The 23,021-nt window shown below is 50.9% G+C and overlaps 9 protein-coding genes; 4 read left to right on the forward strand and 5 right to left on the reverse strand.

Annotated features, from left to right (window-relative positions):
- Nucleotides 1–703: 703 nt before the first annotated feature.
- On the forward strand, nucleotides 704–1,606 carry RCC_05259 (related to hydrolases or acyltransferases (alpha/beta hydrolase superfamily); the record flags this gene model as incomplete). XM_023770530.1 has 3 exons in its annotated part: nucleotides 704–1,367; nucleotides 1,429–1,482; nucleotides 1,554–1,606. 3 exons carry the CDS (start codon nucleotides 704–706, stop codon nucleotides 1,604–1,606), a joined length of 771 nt encoding a protein of 256 aa, XP_023626298.1.
- A 136-nt stretch (nucleotides 1,607–1,742) lies between these two features.
- RCC_05260 (uncharacterized protein) lies at nucleotides 1,743–3,124 on the reverse strand (the record flags this gene model as incomplete). XM_023770531.1 has 2 exons in its annotated part: nucleotides 1,743–2,175; nucleotides 2,232–3,124. 2 exons carry the CDS (start codon nucleotides 3,122–3,124, stop codon nucleotides 1,743–1,745), a joined length of 1,326 nt encoding a protein of 441 aa, XP_023626299.1.
- A 740-nt stretch (nucleotides 3,125–3,864) lies between these two features.
- Nucleotides 3,865–5,282, reverse strand: RCC_05261 (probable NEDD8 activating enzyme (UbaC); the record flags this gene model as incomplete). XM_023770532.1 has 2 exons in its annotated part: nucleotides 3,865–4,692; nucleotides 4,746–5,282. The coding sequence occupies 2 exons, from the start codon at nucleotides 5,280–5,282 to the stop codon at nucleotides 3,865–3,867; spliced, it is 1,365 nt and encodes a 454-aa protein (XP_023626300.1).
- Nucleotides 5,283–5,511: 229 nt separating this feature from the next.
- Nucleotides 5,512–8,529, forward strand: RCC_05262 (uncharacterized protein; the record flags this gene model as incomplete). The annotated part of the gene is made up of 1 exon (XM_023770533.1): nucleotides 5,512–8,529. The coding sequence occupies one exon, from the start codon at nucleotides 5,512–5,514 to the stop codon at nucleotides 8,527–8,529; it is 3,018 nt and encodes a 1,005-aa protein (XP_023626301.1).
- Nucleotides 8,530–9,831: 1,302 nt separating this feature from the next.
- On the reverse strand, nucleotides 9,832–10,680 carry RCC_05263 (uncharacterized protein; the record flags this gene model as incomplete). Its single annotated transcript, XM_023770534.1, has 1 exon — nucleotides 9,832–10,680. One exon carries the CDS (start codon nucleotides 10,678–10,680, stop codon nucleotides 9,832–9,834), a length of 849 nt encoding a protein of 282 aa, XP_023626302.1.
- A 2,471-nt stretch (nucleotides 10,681–13,151) lies between these two features.
- On the forward strand, nucleotides 13,152–18,100 carry RCC_05264 (uncharacterized protein; the record flags this gene model as incomplete). XM_023770535.1 has 7 exons in its annotated part: nucleotides 13,152–13,237; nucleotides 13,287–13,653; nucleotides 13,715–15,075; nucleotides 15,128–15,252; nucleotides 15,305–15,698; nucleotides 15,755–16,095; nucleotides 16,164–18,100. 7 exons carry the CDS (start codon nucleotides 13,152–13,154, stop codon nucleotides 18,098–18,100), a joined length of 4,611 nt encoding a protein of 1,536 aa, XP_023626303.1.
- A 1,819-nt stretch (nucleotides 18,101–19,919) lies between these two features.
- Nucleotides 19,920–20,257, forward strand: RCC_05265 (uncharacterized protein; the record flags this gene model as incomplete). XM_023770536.1 has 3 exons in its annotated part: nucleotides 19,920–19,974; nucleotides 20,034–20,096; nucleotides 20,163–20,257. 3 exons carry the CDS (start codon nucleotides 19,920–19,922, stop codon nucleotides 20,255–20,257), a joined length of 213 nt encoding a protein of 70 aa, XP_023626304.1.
- Nucleotides 20,258–21,535: 1,278 nt separating this feature from the next.
- Nucleotides 21,536–22,354, reverse strand: RCC_05266 (uncharacterized protein; the record flags this gene model as incomplete). XM_023770537.1 has 2 exons in its annotated part: nucleotides 21,536–22,048; nucleotides 22,103–22,354. 2 exons carry the CDS (start codon nucleotides 22,352–22,354, stop codon nucleotides 21,536–21,538), a joined length of 765 nt encoding a protein of 254 aa, XP_023626305.1.
- A 302-nt stretch (nucleotides 22,355–22,656) lies between these two features.
- On the reverse strand, nucleotides 22,657–22,917 carry RCC_05267 (uncharacterized protein; the record flags this gene model as incomplete). The annotated part of the gene is made up of 1 exon (XM_023770538.1): nucleotides 22,657–22,917. The coding sequence occupies one exon, from the start codon at nucleotides 22,915–22,917 to the stop codon at nucleotides 22,657–22,659; it is 261 nt and encodes an 86-aa protein (XP_023626306.1).
- Between the last annotated feature and the right edge of the window lie 104 nt (nucleotides 22,918–23,021).

The raw sequence follows: 23,021 nt of genomic DNA on the forward strand, positions 1-23,021 counted from the left end.
CTGAGGTTGGTAGCTCCCTCCAGGTCGAGTGTGGATTGGAAGTGAGCTTCGTTCGGGTTGCGCTCGTATCGGCGTGCGGAGTCGATGGATGGACCTGWGGATACCGCAATGTAGGAATATGGACGTGTGGCGATTTCCGGCGTGTCGGGCGCGTCGTGAGCAGCAGGAGGGAAGATGTGGTTGGCGGCGCAAGTGGCAGTCGCGATTGTCTTGGAGGGCGCGACAGCTGAAGATGGAAATCGGAGAACGGCCCGAGTTCGGGAGACGCGATTGTCGGAAGTGACGACAGAGCTCCGAATTGTGAAGGAGCCATCTCCATCATCACCGCGAGAACAATAACAGTTCCCATCGCCAACAACTAATCCGTACCGTAGATTATCAAGGAGATGGCGCGTGAGGCTGAGAGAATACAGCCCATCAATGTCCTTCATGCGCGCCACCGATAAAAATATTCACAGGCGACGACGGCACATGGCTGAAAGGTGCAGCCTCACTTCCCTTCACTTGACCGCCTGAACATGTGCCCCCTAAGCTTCTTCATCTCAATCTCCATTCGGGTGACAAGCTCATGGTACGTCTAAGCGCTTAAAGATGAGGTCGGCAGTGATAGACCCTTCTGTAGGCAGCGGGGAACTGTAAAGCCCATACACCTATATTCCTGCAACACCACCTGGGCCAGCCTCTCACTCTACCTTCGACAATCATGTCACCCTCCGAAATTTTCCCCTTCAAAGTCGATATTCCCTCCTCAGAGGTCGACCGCTTGAAACGCAAACTCCTCGACACTCGCCTACCTCCAAAACCAATCGTACCTGATGCGGGTTCCAGATATGGACCAACGTTCGAATGGGCCAAGAATCTCTACGATGCCTTGATCAATGACTTTGACTGGTATCCCATTCAAGATCAGATCAACTCTGCTCCCCATTTCCTCACCCGCCTTGAAGACGTCAAGATTCACTTCGTGCATGCCAAGTCTCCACGTCCAGACGCCATTCCTCTCTTGATGGTCCATGGCTGGCCCGGCTCATTCTTCGAGTTCAATCAAGTTTGGGGTCCCTTGTCAAATCCTTCCGACCCATCTCTCCCAGCATTTCATGTTGTATTACCTTCCATGCCGGGTTATTGTTTTTCCGACTGGCCTCCTCGCTCGGGTTGGACTCTGCAAGACAATGCACGAATCTTCAACGCTCTGATGAAGAGGCTCGGGTATAAAGAGTACATGATCCAGACGGGTGATTGGGGCCATTGGGTTGGGAGGGGATTGGGAAGATCACAATCAAATCACGGTGCCGTTTGGCTACACAGGTTTCTACTGGGACACGGAGCCAAGTTCGAAAAGAGCTGTGGAGAGGACGGGCAATCTGGTCTGGTATAAAAGTGAGCCAAGCGATTGATGAGGAGAGACAGTGCTGATTGGTTGGGTAGAGAGGAATGATGGCGGCCACTATGCTGCGTTGGAGGATCCAGAAGGCATCACAGGTGAGTAATGCCCATGACAGCATCGTTTGCTGGAGAATAGGTGATGTATGGCGGACTAATGCGTTGCGCAGAGGACGTTCAGGAACTCGCAGCGAAGTACTGGAAGAGTGATGCCTTGAAATGAGCATGTCCCAAACGATTCGTGCTGTATCATTATTCGGATTATCTAGCGGATGTTGAAGTTCCCCGGAGTCCCAGCCTCCATGGTGGGGGTATTTTCCACTGCTCGTCTCGACTCGCATCATCACCGCAACACCTCCTCACTTCCCATACCCAAAAGCCTCAATGACACTCCAAGGAACGACTCTACCATCACCCAACCTCGCCTGAGGATAACCCCAAATCGGCACACTCCAAAACATGAAAAGAACAACCCACACTCTCCCCAACCAAATCTGCCACGCCGTYTGATTTCCCTTTCCAAACTGCATCTGCCAGAGATACACCACAAAATCTTCAATGATAATCCCTCCCGCTTGTCCCACAAAGAACTGCATAGCTCCACTGTCCTCCCACATGTCCATTCCACTCGCATACTCGCCCGCAACATGAGCGACTCCCGAAAGCGCAAAAGTCAAAACGATGAGAGAATACCTCCTCAGGWTTGAGCCATCTGGGAGATGTAGGATGTTGTCGCAGAGGTATTTGCAAGGAAGGTAGACTTTGTCCTTGAACATTTGATGCCAGAAATGAYTACAAATATGCTTGTCAGATTCGATCCTTTGATTGCAGCATTGAGCTTGACATACCTCCAAAAGCGCCTCACAGACCAAGGCATACCCTCTGCGAAGTTAAAGAGTGGTTTGTACTGCTCCACTCGCTGTAAGTCGAGAGCCACAAACAAGATCGGAGCAATACGCTTGGAAAGATAGATGACCGGGACGGCGAGAATCCAGACTGATATTGTTGCTGCCAGTCGTTGGAAGACTTCTTCAAGTGTTACTTCAGACAGTCGGGAGAAAAAGGGGACTTTCTCTGCCGCTGCCATTACAGCTGCCATCTCCGGATCGTTGGCCACAGCCACAATGTCCAGCAATAAGTAGGATATTGCAACATACATTGCTGTACTTGCAAGCCATGCAATTCGTGATGGTTTCTGCGTCGGATTCCTCTTCGAAAAAGCCGGAACGTTGGAGACTTCAAACGGAGTACCGCAATGGCGCTGACTGTAAGCGKCATCGTAGCCGAAGAGGAGGCGGTTGACGATGGTATCTTTGGGCGGCGTGGGAAATTTCGTGTTCTTCAAAGCGTTGCTGACTTGTCCTTGCCTGCGGAAATCCCACGGCTCAATCAAGGCGACGACGAGATATTGGAGAACTTCCCACGAGGTGATGTAGCCGAGACATGTAGAGATTGCGAAGTTACCGGTCCATCCTGAGCGGAGGGAGGAGAGTGCCTTGGCGCATAGTAGGACTGAGGCGGGGAATAGACCGTAGCGGACGATGGATTGTGGGCGAGTGAAGCCAACCGATATGGCAAGTATGCTGGATTGTGCTAGGATTAGAAGGTATGGGTTATTTGTAACCGTGAAGGTAAAGGTAAGATCTCGAATAAGCAGGAACGGAAGTATGAAAAAGGGTGAGATGTTGACATCAGGCTTCCACAAGAATGCAGGCGACGAAGTGGAAGGGATCTTGGACATGATGGAAATAGAAAAATGGACAAAATGGGCAGGAAGTGTCAACGAGGCCGACTGGGGTATATGTATTGATACATGGTCCGTGGACACTCGAGCACCCAAGTGCTTATGGTGACTTGGCTATACTTTCGCCGAGCTGCCTCCACCGAACGAGAAGCAAGAGGCCGCTCTCACTCCTGTCGCGACTAGTTGACCACTGATTTCGAGAAAGCCATTCGGTGGTTGTCAATCGGCATGCGAGGATGTGCAGGGGTCGAGAACGACAGATCCTGGTAAGAACGTGGGCAGGGATGGGGTAGCCAGCAATCACAAAAGCTCAGGGTAATGCTTGTTCTTCATCTCGAACAGGGCTGGCCGGCTTATTTTAGATCCAAATGAAGGCATTCTCGATCTACCACAGCTACCTTATGCCGTTACGCGTTAGCTGTTCGAAAGAACTGACCGAAAAACGAGGTCAGAAGAAAACACCGAAGACCGTGCGTTTCCAACATGACATCCATGGATGTGTAGGAGGATGAACACTGTAGTGGAATTGAAGGGTCAGCTAGACGATATGTGGTTATGAATAGGAGCGACATACCCCGTCTGAGCTCTGCCTCATCAGCRACATATGCGCGCGACGAATGCCTTCGGTTCATCGGTGAGACGTGCGTCAACTTCAACAAATGTGCATTTTCGAGCTCGTGTCATCCATTCTTTCATTGCGTCATTTATCATGCATGTGGCCGTTCTGTCTCCATTTCTCACGAGAATCGAATCTTGTAGCGAAAAGCGATCTGAAAGGCCGGATCACTTACAGCGACCTCCTCCCCATCCTCCAGTAATTCACTCAGCTTTCTCTTGAGGTTCGGCTCAGTCTGTATTCGAAGTCCTTCAGGCGTGGAGTAGAACAGTGACTTTTCACCCGTTCGCAGATTCGGCTTCTTCAGTTGAGCCTCGGGTCTCTCAGCAAAGCTCTCCACCAACTCTCCTAGTGTGGAATCTGCAGGGATTGAGAGGTCTTTGGGCAGGTTTCCACACACCGGACAGTCGGGCTTCCGCTTGTGGCCAAAGGTGTAAGTGTAGACACTGTTGTCGCCGGTGTAGAGCATGTAGTTGTTCGGGGCGGGTGAGAATTCGTCTTCCGGGTCGTAGGTTTCCGGATCAACGTCGTCGGGCATCCAAGAGGGATTTGCGAGGAAAGGTGCGGATTGAGTGGCAATCTTGAAAGCCTCATTGCACGAGGAAGCGGCAACGATGGCGTTTGTCGAGGCAATGGCTGGGATGATGTTCTTGACGACACCTTGGGTCATGCTGTAGGTGACGCCTTGGATGTTGAATTCCTGGGCTCGTTCGAGAGCGGTTTGGTAGAGCCAGGTGATGTGTTCGGGATCGTCGGTGTCGAGGACGACTTCTTTGCGATCTTCCTCCCACTTGATGATGTGCGCCCATTCGATGCAGTGTTGCGGCTGGCGTGGAATGGTGGCGAGAGTGCAGAGAGGGACGGCAGCACGGGGAGCGTGCATGTCGAGTTGGCATTCAATACACGAGGACATGGTGGGGAAGATAACTCGGCTCTGACCTTTGAAGCCCTGTGGATGTTGGGTGGTTAGCTACATTTCCATCTTGCAGTGGCCTTCCTCACCTCTGTGCCTCCATCAATCAACGGTTTGAGCGAGTCAGGATTCTCGTCGTCGACCATCCCGACCAACATGGCGTTGATCCAGCGGCGGGCCTCGATCGAGTCCAATCCACACACGACCAGATTGAATTGCATGTAGTAATCCTCATCCTTGTCTTGAATCTTGCCGACATACGCATTGATCTGACAGCCCGGCACGCGTTTCATCACGAATTCGGCGGCGACGGAGGCCTTGGGCTTGCCGACATCGCTCTGGCGGAAGAGAAACTGGCGATTGAGGTTGGAGACGTCGATGGTGTCCATGTCAATCACGTCAATCGACTTGAAGCCTGAAAGGGCCAGGTTTTTGAGGATTTCACAACCCAATCCGCCTGCACCAATGACCAGCACGCGAATGGCCGCCAGAGCGTTGATCGCCTMCTCTCCCGGCGTGAAGGCCTCCGGGTCGGTAAAGGCACCGGCTCGGGTGAGGATCTTGTCGAGGTGTTTCCATCGTGCTCGGGGGGAGGATGTCGATGTTGTCGTCATGGTCGCCGCCATGATGTGATGTGATGTGGTGTGGTGGTGGAGTGGAAGAAGAGACAGGAAGCCAGCCCGCTACAATCGCTGACGAGCTAAGGTACCTTAGGTACCCTGTCATCCCTGCAATCGATAACAGCTAGCGCCGAGTTGAATCACGTCGAAACGTGACTAAGTCGTGCATCTTTCTTCTAGAATTACACCATCAACAGTCAACTCCATCAGCATAGAATGTGCCCCAGTAGAGGACATGGCAGAATTTCTGACCGCCGTCAAAACTACGGTGCGCAAGGAATCGGAGAAATCAGCGGAATCCGTTCTCACTGCAGTCTCGACCCGCCAGATCCAGGACAAGAAACGCATCAACCCTTTCATCGAGGAAGCACACAATTCCGCACCGGAAGGGATTGGTCTTGACAAAGACAACAACATTATCAAGAGACAGCCGTCAAAAGATGTCGGCACTCTGGAGGATGTCTTGCAAATCTTACGCTCCCAACCGGATACAGAGAGCTTGCTTCGTACCCTGAAGCTACTACAATCGAAATATGATTTCAGCCTTCACAATCCCGGATCGGCGCAAGCTCAAGTCACCAGCACACTCATCACCGCAATCGTTCCCGCATTCTGGTCTGCACTACGACGCTTGGATCGTGATCTGCTTCTTTCCTGCTTGAGAACGGTCACGGGAGCCAATGCCATCATCGCCAGAATCAGGCTACTTTCAGGAAGCGCCGGAAAGTCCTCCGCTGAGCTGTCAGATCTCGTATCCCTCGCCAACGAGTTCCTCACTAGAGATGACTTTGCTCTCATCATTTGGAGTGGTCTGTCGGAGGTTGTGTCAGAGGAGATCAAGAGGAAGCTGGCATGGAGGGAGTTTGTGAATTTGATTGGCTCTGGCAAGATTGTTTCTACTATCGCTAGTGCTGAAGATGCATTGAAGGCAGCTGATGTGTCCATCAAGACGTCTTCACTGGCCAAAGGAGCAGAGTATGCTGCATGGCTGGGTAAATGTGTTGCGCGACTTGCCGTGATCATACCAATCGATGGCGCTGCGGCTTCTGAGGGTCGGGAAGAAGCGGCTGCTCGGTTGCTTCAAAAGGCATTTGGTCTGGGTTACTCAGTTCCATTCATCAAGGCCTTTTTTGTCCATGTCATGCACACATCGCCAGAACCTTTCACAACACTAAAAGGACTGTGTAATCATCTCCCACTGTTCTCGCAACGGCAACTTCTCGAGAGCACCTTGCAATGGCTTTCGGCAACGACACACGGCTCGGCGAGGATATTTGAAGCAACCAGACAGGATGAAGATGTTCGGGCTATCAGTGGTCTCTTATCTCTCATCATAGTCTCTGGAGAGACGTTTCCACAACACCTGCTCGCCTTTCTCGCCGATCCATCGTCTTCCAGCTCCCTTCCGGTGGCCGTGAGGCGATCATGTCTCGCAGCTTTGGGTCGCTGCTCACCCGACCTTATTGACGCACTCCTTGGAAAGACAATGAAAACATTCGGAGACTCTCTCTTCATCAACCATGCTTCCATAATTCAACAAGAGAGCCTCGCGCAAACTCTTCTCATCGCCGCTGGAACCATCCATCGTAGATCATCAGTGGTAGTATCAAGTATTGCTCGCTCCTCGACCCACATGTCAGGAGTAAGCAATCGTCTTGACAGCCCCAACTCGAAAGCCCGATGGCTTGGCATGGTTGTTGGGACAGCGATCTCTACATTGGTGGACAAGGAAGGCTCAAGGATGAACTTTGGCACGGATGAGTTGGAAACTGATGAAGGCCAGTGGTATCTTCATCTGGTGGAAGTTGAAGATGCCATCGGCTCCGTTGCTAATGTCAAAGCTTTCCTGGATTCTAAAAGGGGTGTATTGACGACACGGAGAAAGCCACAAACCAAGCAACGGCTTCCCATGATCAACGGAAAACCAGTCTTTGGTCCGCCACGTCCCCCATTACCAYCACAAACCGAAGTCATCGGCGAGAGGATTTCCGAAATCCTAGATGAAGATGAGGATGAAGACGACGATGACCTCAAACCGTATGCAAAACCGGATTCAGATCCCGAAGACAGTGATGAGGACGCTACTCTCGTACAACGCAACAAGCCTCGTCCGCCAGTGTACATTCGTGATTTGATGCGTATGCTTCAGGAYGACAAGGATGTTGCACGCTTCCAATTGGGAATCACTCATGCTGCTGCCTTGATCAGAAGAAAAGCGGCATTCGGAAGGGAGGTGATCGATCATGCGGAGGAGTTGGCCGGAATGCTATGCAATCTGCAAGATCCTTTCTCAACAGACAATTTCGACGAGTTGAAGCTGCAAGGACTGATCGCCATTCTCTTGGTGGATGTGAAGAACATGGCGCCCTGGATGAGTACGCAGGCTTTCATGGGTGACTACTCCATCTCTCAACGCTGCACCATCCTCTCGGCTCTGGGTCTTGGTGGGAGAGAGCTTGCCGGATTGAAGAACCTAGACGAAGTTGCTCCTGTACCTGCTGGGATTGGGTTCCCCAGTAAGAAACTCCCTGGAAGACTCCACGCCGTGTACAATCCAACCTCCTCCACCAAGAGCCTGGAAAAAGCCAGCGCAACTGTAGAGCACAAGATGATAGCTCCACTTGCTCTCTCCGCGGCGGACAAGACTACGCAACATCTCGACGCCGTCAAAGTGAGAACATTCTCCTCAAGGATGGAGGTCCAATCACGAACGAAGAGGAATACACCTGCGAACGATCTTGCGAAATGTTTTGCGGAGAGTTTCTTTGCTCCGCTGATTGGGAGGTATCAACAGGAGATTGCTGCTTATGGACAGGGAAGTATTTACGCCACTACGCCCTTTCTTCTTGTTGCATTTTTAAAGACGTTGGCGTTGCTTTTGCATGCTGCTGGACCGGCCACGACTGACCTGGGAGATGTCGTGGGTGTGTTTTGGAGCGTGTTGCTGGGTTTGAGAGTGAAAGCTGGCGGGGATATCAGTGTGTTGGAAGCGGTGCTGTTTTCGATGTTGACTGTGTTGGAGGTTGTTGGTGAGGGCGCCGGCGGTAAAGAGCGATTGGCGAGAGATTTCTCGGGCGAGCTTGCAGAGACCAAGGGCTGGGTCGAGGGCGTGTTTGAGAGAACGGGCAGTGGTGGATTGGTGGAAGATGGAGGTGGGGATGAGGGGAGGGTCAGAAGATTGGCTGCTGGAGTGTTGGTCAGAATTGGGGAGGTTGGAGAGGCATGGCAGAAAACTCTTGCGGGGAGGATGTGAAGAGCACGTATGCGGCGTGCAGCTCAGGCGCCGAAATTCTCCCTTCCTTCGAACAGAATGCTCCACGTGAACGGTGTCTTCATGAGCGGAGCTCGAGCCGAGCTTGCGTCAAGATTGTCCGGTTGATGCAAATCGCACCCACCCACAACAAGGAATGGCTTTGAGGAACCAACCACATGCCCAAGATGTCGTGGGGCGTCGTGCAGGCTCTTCTCTATTATGGTTGTTACATCGTTCAGAGTAGCGGCGAGACTTCCTAGCTGCATTCATCACAGCTTCAGTAGCTGCGATATCTGCCATAGGAGAGTTTCGGAGGATAGGAGTATTGTCAAATGCTCTTCCGACCTACAGTGCGGTATAAAATCCGGCGATGCTTCTCACTGGTCAGTTATCCTTCGTGGCTGTCGACGACGTAGTGAGGCCAGAATGGAGAATCAGCGTCATTTGCAGCTGACAGGCCCCTGAGCGCTAGATGAGGAATGCCAAGACTTTAAAACTTCTTTCCCACCTCTTCCATTCGGCCGCCTAGGCCAGCAAGATGCGAAGCAGGGTAGCAAATCCAGCTGTGTCTTTGCTATATGGCGAAGCGTTGACACTGCATGGTTGTTGGGTGTACTCCCAAAACTGGCTGGAGAGGCAAAATTTCTCCCATTTGCCCAGACCTTGAGAGGGCAAAAAGAAATGGACATTCAACATTTGGGATTCCCCAGTGGTCACCCACCTGAGTACTGAWCAAACGATTACATGGTTCAATAGGCCAGAGCGGACGGGATGGCTTGCTTTCATGCATCTGTGGTCGAATGTGCTCACCCTCTCAAGATCATAGATTATGACGATGTAGCAGAAATGTGGCAGCTAGGAGTAGAAGGGAGCCAAGACAGGGATGAAGACACCACAGACCATACTTCTCACCACCTTAACTCGATTCACACCATCCTCTACCTAAACGGGCCAAAGCGTGCAAAATCTCCGACGCCGATCGATCCAGCGAAACGACGAACGCTTCCGTTGAGCGACGGCTGCATATTTGATCGAAAGGGCGCGGGAATCACGGCCGCGCGCGACGGAGGACGCTGTCCCTGGACTGCACAAAGGATAAGAGTTGGTAGATGGAGTATGTCTCTGTACGTCCGAAGCGGAGAAGGGAATGAGTACTTCAAGAGAAGGGAATGAGTACTTCATCAGACCTTGTTTGAAACCAGAAATAAGCTTCAGGGTGGTGAAAGCTGGGAGTGTCATGCAACGTACAGAAGTGTGCTTTGCAACCACAATATTTCTACCCATGGTTTTATCAATCAGTCTTCAATATCCCAAAGCGCCCTTCATTTTCCCCAGGAAGCCGTTCCCTTTGGCAATATTCTCTGAAGCTGATGCCTCCGCTCCCTCTAAGGCGCTCAAAGCAAACTTATAGAACTCACGCATGCTCTCCGCTAAATCCTCCTCTGGCATGGCCAACATCTCCACGACGTAGTCTCTAGGAGTCCTGCCCTCGCGATCCTTGATAAGCGGATCCGCCCCGTTCTCCAGCAAGAACGTGAGCACCTTTCGATTCTCCCATGGGGAACCGTGCTCCTCGACCGCCCAAAGAAGTGGTGTACCTTGGACATTCCGGATGTCAGCAAGCCGGTTGATGTTAGAGCTGGGAGCTGCGCGATCAAGATCAAACTGCATCCAGGCAATACGTTGAGCGGGTGACATGGAGGTATGCAATGCTTGAAGATGGAGTATGCTTGGTGCCGGTTCGTCGAAGCCCTCGACGGCAACGAGAGCAGTTTTATTTTTTGGCTGTAGTGAGGTCCATTGTAGACGCAAACTGTTCTTCTCCTGTTCTGAAGCCCAAGACGCGGTCATAGGTTTGTTAAAGAACTCTTGGGCGGCTGCCGTGCCGATGAAAGCTACTAGAGGCTTGCTGTTGGCTCCGTGCTGTAGTAACTTTTTGCCTACATCTGCACGGCTAGAAGCGTAGGCTGCTCTGAGGCCCAAGTCTAGATGTTTTTGCGGCGTGTCTTCTCGTATTAGAGCTTCGACTCCCTCTAGTGTGCTGAAAGCAGACGAGAAGTACAGAGCATCAGGCGACGCTGGCCCGAGGGAAGTGATGAGAATGTCGTGCTGCGGCAATGGGGAGCGAGAAAGCCTGCGATATGTAGACATCCTGTCGTTTCTGGGTAGATAGTATCTCTACTGATCTTTACCCGCACGTGCTGTTTGAAACGTGTTGGACAGAAAGGTTAAGACGAAAGAACCTCCTCCGAGGGTGCTAAAGTCTGGCCCGGCTAGTTCCGGCGACATTTCAACACTACTACCACACATACTAAATTGGCTGTAACTTCACAGCCTCTTAATGTATTAACTAGCTAATCGATTTATGTTATTGCTAAGGCTTCTAAGAAGGTATACTAAATTCGGTATAGCTTTTTACCGTTATTATAGCTTAATATCTATATACTTAGTAATTATTATACGTATTCGAGTAGCTAATACTTAAGGACCTATCTAGTAACGTTAAGTACGTAAAAACACTCGCTCTTTTCTTTACGTTATTATCTATACGTATACCTTACTATATAGTCTTTAACCGTAGATCTATAGTATCCTTAACCTTCTATATAGCTAAGCGAACTAAGTAGATATACCTTTTAAGGATAGTTATTATATTACTAAATAACGTCTTAATTAGAGCGTAATTAGGTAAGTTTACTAGGTATCTAATAAACTCGATATTACGCTCTTATATCTCGGCCGTAAGTAATTTACGAGCCTTAATATATATACCGTCGTTATCCTCTTAAATAACTACTCGACGGCCTAGATTATTCTCTCTAAGTACTTTAACGTAGGGGAATAGGTGCTTCTTATATATAACGAAGGCTATAAATACGAAGTTAAGGCCTAGCTTATCGCTTATATACCGTAGATCCGGTTTAAATAGATATATACGCTCTATAGTAAGGCGGTGTTTTAATATAGGCTTAGTTACTCGTTCGCCCTTCTCTTTCGTTAACCGTCGACGTATACGGTTAGCCTATACGTTATAATCGGCTACCTCTTTATTACGCTCGTTAAGTAGCTACTTCTTAGTTATTCTATTAATCTTTGCTTTACGTCGTTATTCTCTTACTACTACTCTTACTATTATATTAGCTTCGTTAAGCTATTGCTATAAACCCTTATAATCCGTCGATTTAATATCCTAGAATATAATTAGCCGCTTAATTAATATATCCGCTATATATATAGCTACCTATACCTCTCGTCTAAAATGAATAGGCTCTTTATATTAATATAGAGTCGTTCCTCGTATAACTATCTTTCGTTAATTTTCGGAGCCTCCGAAGTAGAAGGTTTTTTCGTCGTAATATACGATAATTACGCCCTTAGTATATAGCTATTTAATCTCGGTATAATAGGCCTCGCGAGCTATAAGGTACTTATCCGTAAGGGCGTTCTTCGTAATTATACGGTTCCGTAATAATTAAGCCTACTACTAAGGCCGTAGATCTACTTTAATATAAGCCTAATTATAGATTATATAAAAGATCTGCTTCTTCTTCGGTATCCGTAAGTTAATATCTAACTCTCCGAGAGCCTTACGCTTCTATATCTCTTATAGAACGTATATATAATAAAGAAATAGAGTAATTTAGTAGTATGGTTATTAAGTTATTAATTGTTAAAGCTATATAGTACGTAAATTAGAGAGGTTGTTTTAAAAGCACGGGCCAGACTTTAGCACCCTCGGAGGCTTGGAAGGTAAGGTACGTCACTCTTCGTCGGTTCGGCTCGCAGCAAAGCTCACCTCAAGGCAGCGTTCGAAAGATCCCGAGGCTCCCGTCCTCTCCTCAGCTCGCTTAGCTCGTATCTGCAGTACAAGCCTTCGAGGCTGTGGACGATTTGTGGAACGCCCACAGTGCACATGTCAAGGAGATGTTCGATTATTTCCAGGGTGTCCACTAACTTCGTCTAGTCCCAACGCGGCTATGGCGTACTCCACATTGGCTACCAAGCTCGCGCTAACAAATTCAAGCATCGAATTAAGCCGTGACAAGCACCACGCTAACCACAGATTTCAGAACCAACACCATCTACACGTCAGCCTGGAGAATGCCATTGGCGCGGAGGCGACATATGACTCGAGTCTCGACCCTCAACGCAGCCCTTTTGAGCATTCAACAGTCGCCCCCAGCGCCCTGATCTACTCCCGGAGTCTTGTTTTCCAAACTGACTCCAATCATTGTCGTCCACGTGTAACGCCAACCAGTCGACTAGGGGAGCCACAGCGTTACATAATCCCCTCAAGTCAGCCTCGTCTTGCCGACGTAGCCGTGCCCCTTGCGCCTCGGCGAGGCTATACTTTCAATTTGTCTTCTGGAAATCCTTCGAAAAGCCCTATCTCTCTCCAATGTAACCCAACCCGTAAAAGACTTCTCGAAGGATCAATCGAACAGCCTTTTTGTTCTGAACATGGCCACTGGAGGGAGTCTGAAATGATTAGGTCCAGTAATGCGAGCCCTCGTGGGGCGCTTGGGAAGAGATATGCCTCAGTATATATATATGTGTGCGTGACTGGCCACATGAGGCTTTGATCATTGATTTCTCGCCGTGAGGGCTGTCCGTTTGAAACCATGTCTGGGTTCAATCTTTACCCACCAGTCAACGCTACAGGTCTCGCCAGTGTACTGGGAGTCTCTGGCGGCTGCCTCAGCTCCTTGTGAGGGTCCCTTCTCACTCCTTCGATTCGTAGCTGACCGCATCTTTAGAAATGCTACCCTTGCTTGTGACCCCAGCACGTTCGCTCTTACCCTCGACCCAGACCAGTACTACTGGACGCAGGACAATATAACGGCACTTTGTACTTCAAGCTGCCAGCAGTCGGCGGTACAGTGGAACAACAATGTGCAGACTGCCTGTGGTGGCTACAACATCACGCTGGACTCCAGGTCCGTTCCCATCGCAACAGTCGCCGGTCGCTATCTCGACGGTCTGAACGTAGCATGTCTTGGTGATGGGAGCGGTGGAAACTGCTTGCTGGATAGTCAGGAGTGGGTAGGATCCGACCTGTTTTACAATTCAGATGGGTCTCCCGCTACCGAGCAGAACCTGACCGGCATGTACCCTTCGTCGTTGGTATGTTCTTCAGACTCCGTTGGTCATACATGCAAAGACTGATCGTCAATGTCAACCCTAGCTGTGCGGATCTTGTTTCTTACCTCTGCTTCTTGAACGTCTGTCATCACCCTTTGTAGGAACGGGCGGTTTCGCTTCTTACCTCAACTACCAATATTACGACATACAGGCGTTCTGTAACGTCACCAATGGCACCACAATCCCGCTCGGGGGTGAAGGGTTCATGTCCGTTCCTGCAGCCAACATCAGCGTGCCCGACTCAGGCGCCGTCAATTGCACCGGCCAGACAGTACCGACCACCGTATCGAGCAGCTATCAGTGCGACACGTTGTCCAAGCAGTACAGTGTAGGAACCGGCGATCTTCAACTTGCCTCTGGCAACGTCAACTGCTCTTTCGCAGCACCCGCGTGCGCGCCTGCAACTTGCCAGCTGGGTCAGGTCCCAGWAAACAGCACTTGCGATGGCTTTGCTGCATCGCTGTCTAGCTCGTCGAACAACATCACAACGGTCCAACTCCTCACATGGAATCCGAATGTCGTCGGATTCTGTGATGCTCTACCTTCACAGTATGCCTGTGTCGCTCCGCCAGGAGGTGCTTATACTTTACAAGTATCGAATGCCACCAATGCAGCAGCTGGCAACCAGGGCGAAATTTCGACGACATTCTCATCTGTTGCGCCATCTCAAGCACCATGTACCGCCGGCAGCGCGGCACCTGGCCCGACACCCAATGGTGCAATCAGCAACTGCTGCAAATGGTACGAGGTGCAGTCCGGTGACACATGTTATGCCATCTGGCAGAACAACTCCATCACCTCGACCCAATTTTACTCGTGGAATCCTGAAGTCAACCAGACCAGTTGCGGAATCTGGCTTGGCTACGACTATTGTGTCAGGGGTCCTGCCGTGGTACAGTCATCGTCAACTGCCTCCTCAGTCAATACGGTTCCTACCTCCACTGCCGCTTCACTGGCGAGCGGGAACACTCAGTCCAAGATTACGAGCAGTACTTCCACCACTCGATCAACTACATCGGGAGGAACAACAAGCTCTCAAAGTGGATCGAAGAGCACGATTACGACTCATGCAACCACATCAGGAGGTACAACCAGCGCTCAAAGTGCGTCAAAGAGTACCGTCACCTCGCACACCACCACTTCAGGGGGAACATCCACCACTCATGCCAAGCGTGCCCTTCCCACGGACTCGTCTCTCTTAGGTACCGTTTATGAGTATCTGACAGGCCGAAGCTTGTTGGAGAAGCGCGACTGTTCGAGTATCGCCACCGGATCCTGTTCATCAACGTGCCCATGTTCCAATGGGGCATGCTGTAGCAATTCAGGATTCTGTGGCTATTCGCCCTCCTTCTGTGGCTCGGGAAACTGCACATCGAATTGCAATGCAAAAGCGCAATGTGGACAGTAAGTGAAGATACTTCACCAGAGTGTACGATTAAAGCTTAACATTCACCAGATATGCTCCGAGCGGGCAGCAGAGCTGTCCTTTGAACGTTTGCTGCAGCCAATATGGTTTCTGCGGCAGCACCGACGAGTTCTGCGGTACTGGCTGCCAGACTGGCTATGATGGAACCTGCGGTCGTGAGTATACCCCTTCTCAATGCTCCATACTAATATTGACGGACTCTCGCAGCTGCCCATCGTCCTGTTGGCACCGGTGCTACCGCTAACAAGCGAGCCATTGCATACTACGAGTCCTGGGCCACCGAACGACCCTGCGACCAGGTTGAGCCAGAAGACCTGAATCTATCAGGATTCACCCATATGAACCTGGCTTTCGCTTATYTCGACCCAAATACATTCCAGATTCAGGCCATGGACAGCCAATCAGGCGCTCTGTTCCCTCGCTTCACTGGCCTGAAGGCCAGCAACCCGGGGCTGCAGACTTGGATCTCGATTGGAGGCTGGTCCTTCACTGATCCTGGCCCCACGCAGACGGCTTTCTCTAACATGGCAGCTAGCTCGGCCAATCGTCAGACCTTCATTAAGAATGTGATGCAGTTTATGAAGACATATGGCTTTGACGGGTATGTGCTCTTCATCCCCAGAGAACAACATGGTTTCGACTGACATATAAACGCAGTGTCGATGTCGATTGGGAGTACCCAGCCGCGGACGACAGAGGTGGTGTCGCTGCAGACGCACAGAACTACGTCTCGCTGCTTTCAGACATGCGAGCAGCATTTGGTTCTCAGTATGGCTTGTCCATTACGATTCCCACCTCGTATTGGTACATGCAGCATTTCCTGCTGACACAAATGGAGCCACATGTTGACTGGTTCAACTTGATGGCCTATGACTTGCACGGTACCTGGGACAGTACCGACAAATTCGTGGGGCCATACATTAACCCACACACCAATCTGACAGAGATTGATGGCAGTCTTGACTTGCTATGGCGTGCCGGTGTTGATCCTTCCAAGGGTAAGATTTCCTCATTCTTGCAATGCTCTCGAATTGTAAGGAAGTGCTGATACAAATTTCCGATACAGTGGTCTTAGGAGAAGGGTGGTATGGCCGTTCTTTCACTCTCCAGGATCCAAATTGCAACACACCCAACGGAGTCTGCCAGTTCAAGACTGGTGGCACAGCGGGTCCATGCTCACAAGCATCTGGTATCTTAACGAATGCTGAGATTCAAAACGTCATTGCACAAACTGGTGCGCAGCCTGTATATGACTCCGTTGCCGGCGTGAACTGGATAACTTGGAACTCCAACCAATGGGTATCTTTCGATAATGCCCGCACATATCAACAAAAGCGTGACCTTGCCAATTCCCGCGGTCTGGGTGGTACGATGGTATGGGCGGCTGATCAGGACAACCAGAACCAGACCACCACATACTCCTCAGTTCCTCTTTCTCCCTTGTCTCTCCAGGACAAGTCAATCGTGTCCCAGCTGTCCGGAGGACTTCAGGCGACACTTGCCTGCTATTCGTCGCAGTGTGGCGATGGTTGTCGAATCGGATACAATGAGATTGCCAAAATGTCCGGTCAGACGGGTTCGCTATCCACCAAGGACCAATGTAACTCGGGTCATCATCAATCCGAGTGCTGTATCGGAGGTACCAAGACTGGAAAATGCTCGTGGCGAGGTTATCGTGGCCACGGCTTACCGTGTTCTGGCGGATGCAATTCGAATGAGGTGCTGATCACCACCAACACCAATTCCATCACCAAGCATGGTTTGAAGACGCACGATTACACCTGTGCTGGTGGGTTCCAGAGCTTGTGCTGCGCTGGCTTTTCCGCCTCTTTGAATTCCCTCAATCCCTCATACATTGCCAGCTCGTTGGCTGCTCAGGCTACCAACGAAGCAAAGAAGAAAGCCAAGGAAGTGATTGACAAAGCAGCTGGACACTTGTGCGATGAGCTGGTTCCCGAGATTCTCGCTCCGATTGAGCTACTCGAGCTCGAGATCCCCGTTATTGGCGAGCTTGCCGATCTTGCCGAGACAATTGCGATTCCAGGTCTCATCGACCTCTGTAAGAAAGAGTTGGAAAAAGCCGGTAATGCTGTAATTGGCTGGAAGGGAACTTCGAGCACAGTCTCCCTAGCACAGCCCGCATCAACGCTCGCTCCAGAAGCTCTCTGCGCCCCTGAAACGTGCGGTACATCCGGGACGTGTCCGAACAAGAAACTGAGGAAGCGCTTCATCACAGATGGGAATGAAGTCGAAGCCAATAACCGACATCTCCGCCGCGATGGCACCGGACTCTTCGCCCGCGCTGGCACACCACTAGATGCGCCATCAGGATCCCAATACGACAGATGGTTCTCCGCCGTGTTCGAATCATCTCGCACCGCAGAAGTCCTAGTCTCTGAAGTCCAAGGTGCAAATGGGGAAGCCTCCTCGGACGTCGAAGGCTTCTTCACCCAGCCCTTCTTCATCGGCGTCCAAGGCCTCTATGGATGTGCTTCCCTAGTCGTCGTCTCCCACTCCGGAGCATACCTCACTCACTTCTGGGAGAAGCCGAATTTCTCACGCTCCGACACCTCAACCTCCCTCAACTCTAATTTCAGAAACAACATCCTCAAACCCCTCACGGGCTCCAGCAAATTCGAAGGTTTCGCCGGCATCAAAGACCTCCCCGCGGGATGGTTCACGGGCTCCGACACCAAGATCGCCCTTGTGGTGCCCACGAATCGAGAAGCGTCCAGTTACCGGTACCCTGTTGACAATGCCGCCATCATCAATGCCGTGGCACAGAGTCTCGGAGTCGCGGCGAGCAGTATCCTGACGGTTCCGTATGATAATAATGCGGAGGATTCCACCAACATGGGGATTGCGGCCGGGAAGGTGGCGTTGACGTATGGGAATAACATCGATGGGTCGCATGCGGCGTATCAGGTGTATATTGGTTCGCCGACGAATGGGCAGGGGAACTTGATTTTTAAGGATCAGTGGGTTAGGGGAAGTAATCAGTGAGCAGGATTAGGGATCTCGTTTTTCTCTAGCGATGCTTGGAGGGAAAATGGAAGGATGGCCTTGCGAATACTTTGAGGGAAGTGGCAACATGTGGGCTCGTCTCTTCTCGTCATCTTGTGGGCAGGAAGAAAGATATGGAATTCCATTGGGTGACGTTTGCCAGGAGATGTTGGAACGCCAGCCGAAATATCTGGATGTTAGGGAGCAAAATATGAAACAACCGTGTTTCGTATACAATGTTACTATAGAGGATGACCCGGCGCCGCTAAGAAGCCGGTGAAAGTCCGTTTCTAGGAGCCAAAAAAGACCAAAAAAAGATGAGACGGACATTCAACATTTGGGATTCCCCAGTGGTCACCCACCTGAGTACTGATCAAATGATTACATGGTTCAATAGGCCAGAGCGGACGGGATGGCTTGCTTTCATGCATCTATGGTCGAATGTGCCGACACTTTAGCTAGACCGGTATATGAAAATTCTCAACACACAGCCGCCATTGAGCTTCCAAACTCTACCAATCAATCGCAGACCAGGGAGTGCATAGACTTGCAGAGGCTCTACTCGGCGCCAAGAAAGTCCACATTGCTTGAACGTAGTGAACGATAACTTGTCGCTTGTTCGATTTGCCATTTCTTAAGGCTCATGTCTTCAACGCCCCGGGAACGAGTCGTCTCCCTCATTGGATTCACATGTCGCAGTACATGGTCAAGAGAGAGCGACGCAGTACTACTGCCTCCCGGCTGTGCGAAAGGAGGTTTCTTCGGGATGTCTGGGTTCTGGAAGCCACGTTTTCGCAGGCATGTGGGAAATCACCGGCCTTGGCGCAACTACAACAACCGGCGAAAATGTGTTGAAGTCGAGGAAGGATGCAAAATCATAGATACTTCCCAGTTTCTRGAGTCCAGCTCAACGCAATCAAGCTCGACTGCTTTAGCATTGCGCAACTCTGACTTAACAATCTGCAGAGATGTATTTCTGATAGTGATCCTCTACAYACCCCGAACTCACTCAAATGCTAACCAAATATATAAGTGACAGGGAGGAACTTATAATCGAGCACGTGTGTACATTCTACGGTCAGCGATCGGAGTTGCTGAGCGAGCCTATATTGATGAACTCCTTCAACCTGATGCCTCCTGTTAGGATATCTTGCATGGGCGTCGGACTCCGTATCGGGCTTCAGCCACTAAAGTTGGACGCCGTAACTCGTGGCGTCCAGGATCGTCACCTCAAGATGATGATGTTTTTGGACTTGAGGTACGGAGCCAGCGGACCAATGGGAATAACGTTCTATAGACCTAATGAGTCCTTCGCCGACGTCCTGTGCTAGAGGTGGTGTCAATCCGACCTTTTWKCGGTGTGATATCAGCATTAGCGTGGCTGACAAGCTGTGGAACTCGGTCGATGAGCTAGTGACAGATTCTGCCATGTAGCGATGCAACGAGCTGGCCATTGATCCTCCTTCTGAGCTTAGGACCGGATCTCCATGGAAACCCAATGCTCAAAGTCTTTGGCATGCCAACAACAAGAGTCGAGGTAGCATAAAGAGGCTCCAGTAGAAGTTCTTCGAGAAAAGACTATTGGCTTTCTTGCATGAGCCAAAGCCGGTCCTCATGGACAGGTCAGGAGAGGAGCCCCTGAGATGGACGCAAGGCAATATCACCCGGCACACTGGAGCATGACTGCATAGGCAGGTCAAGGGATATATATATACGCCTACACATCTTGCTGTTTGTTCCAGGAAACTCATCATCCAAGCATTGATCATCCAAGCAATTCCGCCGAACAGCCTTACTATCGAAACTACTACATCTCGCAATGAAGGGCTCACTTTACTTCCTTCTCTCCTTGGCTGCAATGGCGTTGGCTGTCCGTAAGTCGTGTCACACTTTCCGCATCGATGTCGATTGTAACTTACACCGCCCTCTCTAGCCAACGTCGCTGTCCGAGACGACGGATACTCTGTTAATCGTCGAGCTCTGAAAGGACTCAGTAGTAAGTTGGAACTCCCTGGTAGCATTGTTACTCCTATCCAAACGAGAAACTGACAGTCACGGCAGTTGTATGCAGGTTCGACAGCGAATGTATCAGCGGTTGTTGCGACGCTGTTTGTCAACACCCCGAACACTGCGATTGATGCACGTTCGTATTGTTGATTCTACTGGGAGGCCATCTAGGTAGGACTCAATCAGGAACGGATGGGCGAGAGTGCTTGTGAGGTGGAGAACAATGAAAGGGTCCTTGAGAAGAATGATTAGAAGGACAGATCATAGATCCGATCTCAATCTAGGGACCCATGACTTCCTCTGCCTTCTCAATCCCTGCGTCTTTCGATTGGCTTTTCCATCGGAGCTCTTTTCTGCGGAGTTTTTCCTGACCGAGCCTCCGCCGTCCGAACAGATGATCTTCAACGCTCGATGTGGGGAGTTTTTGCATAGAAGGGTCGTTGCTCTCACTTAGCCTTATAGATGCAAGCAGCCTCCGTGTACTCTATTGCGCTGCCTTCGGAATCTGGCCATGCACATTCGTACCTGCATCTTGTAATCACAGCTCCTCCGCCATCGCCTCAATCCCTCTAGTAGGCGAAGCATCACGTCTCGGACCGAGTAGTAGTGGTTGTCGATGCAGTGCTGGCTACCGGGGAAACTCTCTCTGCTGTGCTGCAACTTCTCACCCACGCCGGAGTAAGCGCCGAAAGCATAACAGTCTTGGTTGTGGCCGACTTCCCGTCCATTGCGGTCGGTGACCCATGGAGGATTGTCCGGCATTGGATAGTAGGCACCTCTTTGCCATGGAAGAAGCTACTCAACTGTCCAGGGCTTTGACAGTCCCGCTGACCCCTATTCCGAGCATCAAGTACCTTAGTCGGAGAGACGATAGAGCGTGACCAAATCGAAAGAGGCAGTCTCAATTTGCCAGATCCGGATAAGAAGTGGTGGGACCTGGCGTCCAAAGCTTCCGATTTACCAACCCTTCTACCACGACGGCCAATTTCATATCGAAAGTCGCTATTGTCGGGCTACGTCTCGATGTAGCTTCCCAAACAACAAGGCAAATTTATGAGATACGGCCGGAAATGGTGGCAAGCTCATCACTAGAGCACTGCCCAAGATTGGCAAATACACAAAATGACTTCCATCTCGCGGACTGAAAGCAAGACCTAGCTTACCCGAGGGATCGTCGTCAAGAAAGTCAATTATACGGAGCCCAAGATCGTCACTGAAGCTCTGATCAAGATGCTTGAAGGAAAACAATGATGGCTCGACCATGAACGGTCAACTTGAAAAAGAATATGCACGACACAACACCTCAGATTGTCGCTGGTTTATTAAACATCTATCATGATCTATCCGTAACTCGACCGTATGATACGGTACACAGGCCCTCAACAAGCGTCATACWTGCGCACATGTTTCTTTTCATGGCAAGCAGCATCAGTTCTGGTAGGTGCAAAGCTTGTACGAGACATCGTCGAATGCGACAAGCTCAAGGACAGACAGGATGCCCTGGTTGATCACAGAGACATAGTCAAGGTTGGTGAAGGCGGCAGACAGCGTAGCGAGGTGCATCTCCGAAGCCAGAAGGGAATCCGGAGCGAAAGAGAAGTCCTGAGTAGCGACCTGTGCACCGTTGCGGAAACCAGCAACGGTGATGCTGCAAGAGGTGGGAACGCTGACAATGCTGGTCGAATCGGCCAAGACGCAACCGAAGTAGAAACTCTGCAGGTCTACGTAGTCAACACCGTTGGCGTATAGGAAGGGTTTGCCTTGGGTGAGGAGGTTGACGGGCCCGAAGCCAGCGCCCTGGGAACCGGAGTGTGCGCTCAGACCGAGGAGAGGTGGGTCTCCGAGGCCAACGAGGCTGAGAGACGAATAGTCGATTCCCTTGTAGAGACCAAGCTGGGTCACGCTGACGAGGTTGAGGAGCTCCAGGGAGACATCATCGAACTGTGCATGATGGTTAGTATGACGATCGAGATCAAGGGTGGATTGCGCTCTTACGTTGGCAGTGATGGAGGTGCATGAAGGTGTAGCCTTGGCTGTCTGGGTAACCGTGGCAGTGGTGGTCTTCGTGGCGGTCTTCGTGGCGGTCTTGGTGAGTGTGACCGACTTGGTAGCACAGTATGTGGGTGCGGGTTTGCCGTATGCGGGTGCCGGTGCGCCGTATGCAGGTGCAGGTGCGCCGTATCCAGGAGCAGCGAGCACGGTAGACGCGAAGCCCAAGACGGGGAGAACGGTTGACAAGAACTGCATGTTGATTGACAATAGAGTGAGTGTGAGTTGAGAGGATGTTGGATGTTCGTGCCAGACAGAATCTGAGGAGGTCTCTCACTAGTTCTATATGAACTCCAGCGAGCTGCAACATGTCGGTCTAGATTGCAACATCCTCCATGAGTGGAACTCTCAACATCGCTTCCGCTACCTACTGTGCTGTTAGCTTTCCCCATGGTACCATCTGACGAATGAAGTCTGTAGAGCAGACGGGACGGGGATCTACCCTTTCGACTCCAATACGCCACACTGGACTAGCCCACGTCGCCCTAGAGGCACATTTCCTATGTTTCAGATGCACGAGGGGGCGGTATACGAAACCTTCTTTCCTCGAGCTTGCTGCTGCGGTGCCAGTTCGAGTTTCCAGCAAGTATTTCCGCTATGGAGCCACGCCTGATGCTCCAAGGTCTGAAATTTTTGAGGCCATATTCACGGGATGCGAGCGGCTCTTTGGCTGGTGTGAAGGTGGAATCCCGACGCTTTGAGCGCATCGTGTTAAGCGTGTATAAGGGGTGGCAGTACGAGTCAGACCAGCGGCACGGCATTCGGAAGTCGTMCGACGCTGCATCAAATGCCGTTGATGCTACATGATGCCGTCTTGTGGCATTTTTCACATGCGAATGCGGCTGATGTTGATGTGGGCTGTTCA

This window comes from Ramularia collo-cygni (genome assembly GCF_900074925.1).
Source record: "Ramularia collo-cygni strain URUG2 genome assembly, contig: RCC_scaffold07, whole genome shotgun sequence".
Lineage (NCBI taxonomy): Eukaryota > Fungi > Ascomycota > Dothideomycetes > Mycosphaerellales > Mycosphaerellaceae > Ramularia > Ramularia collo-cygni.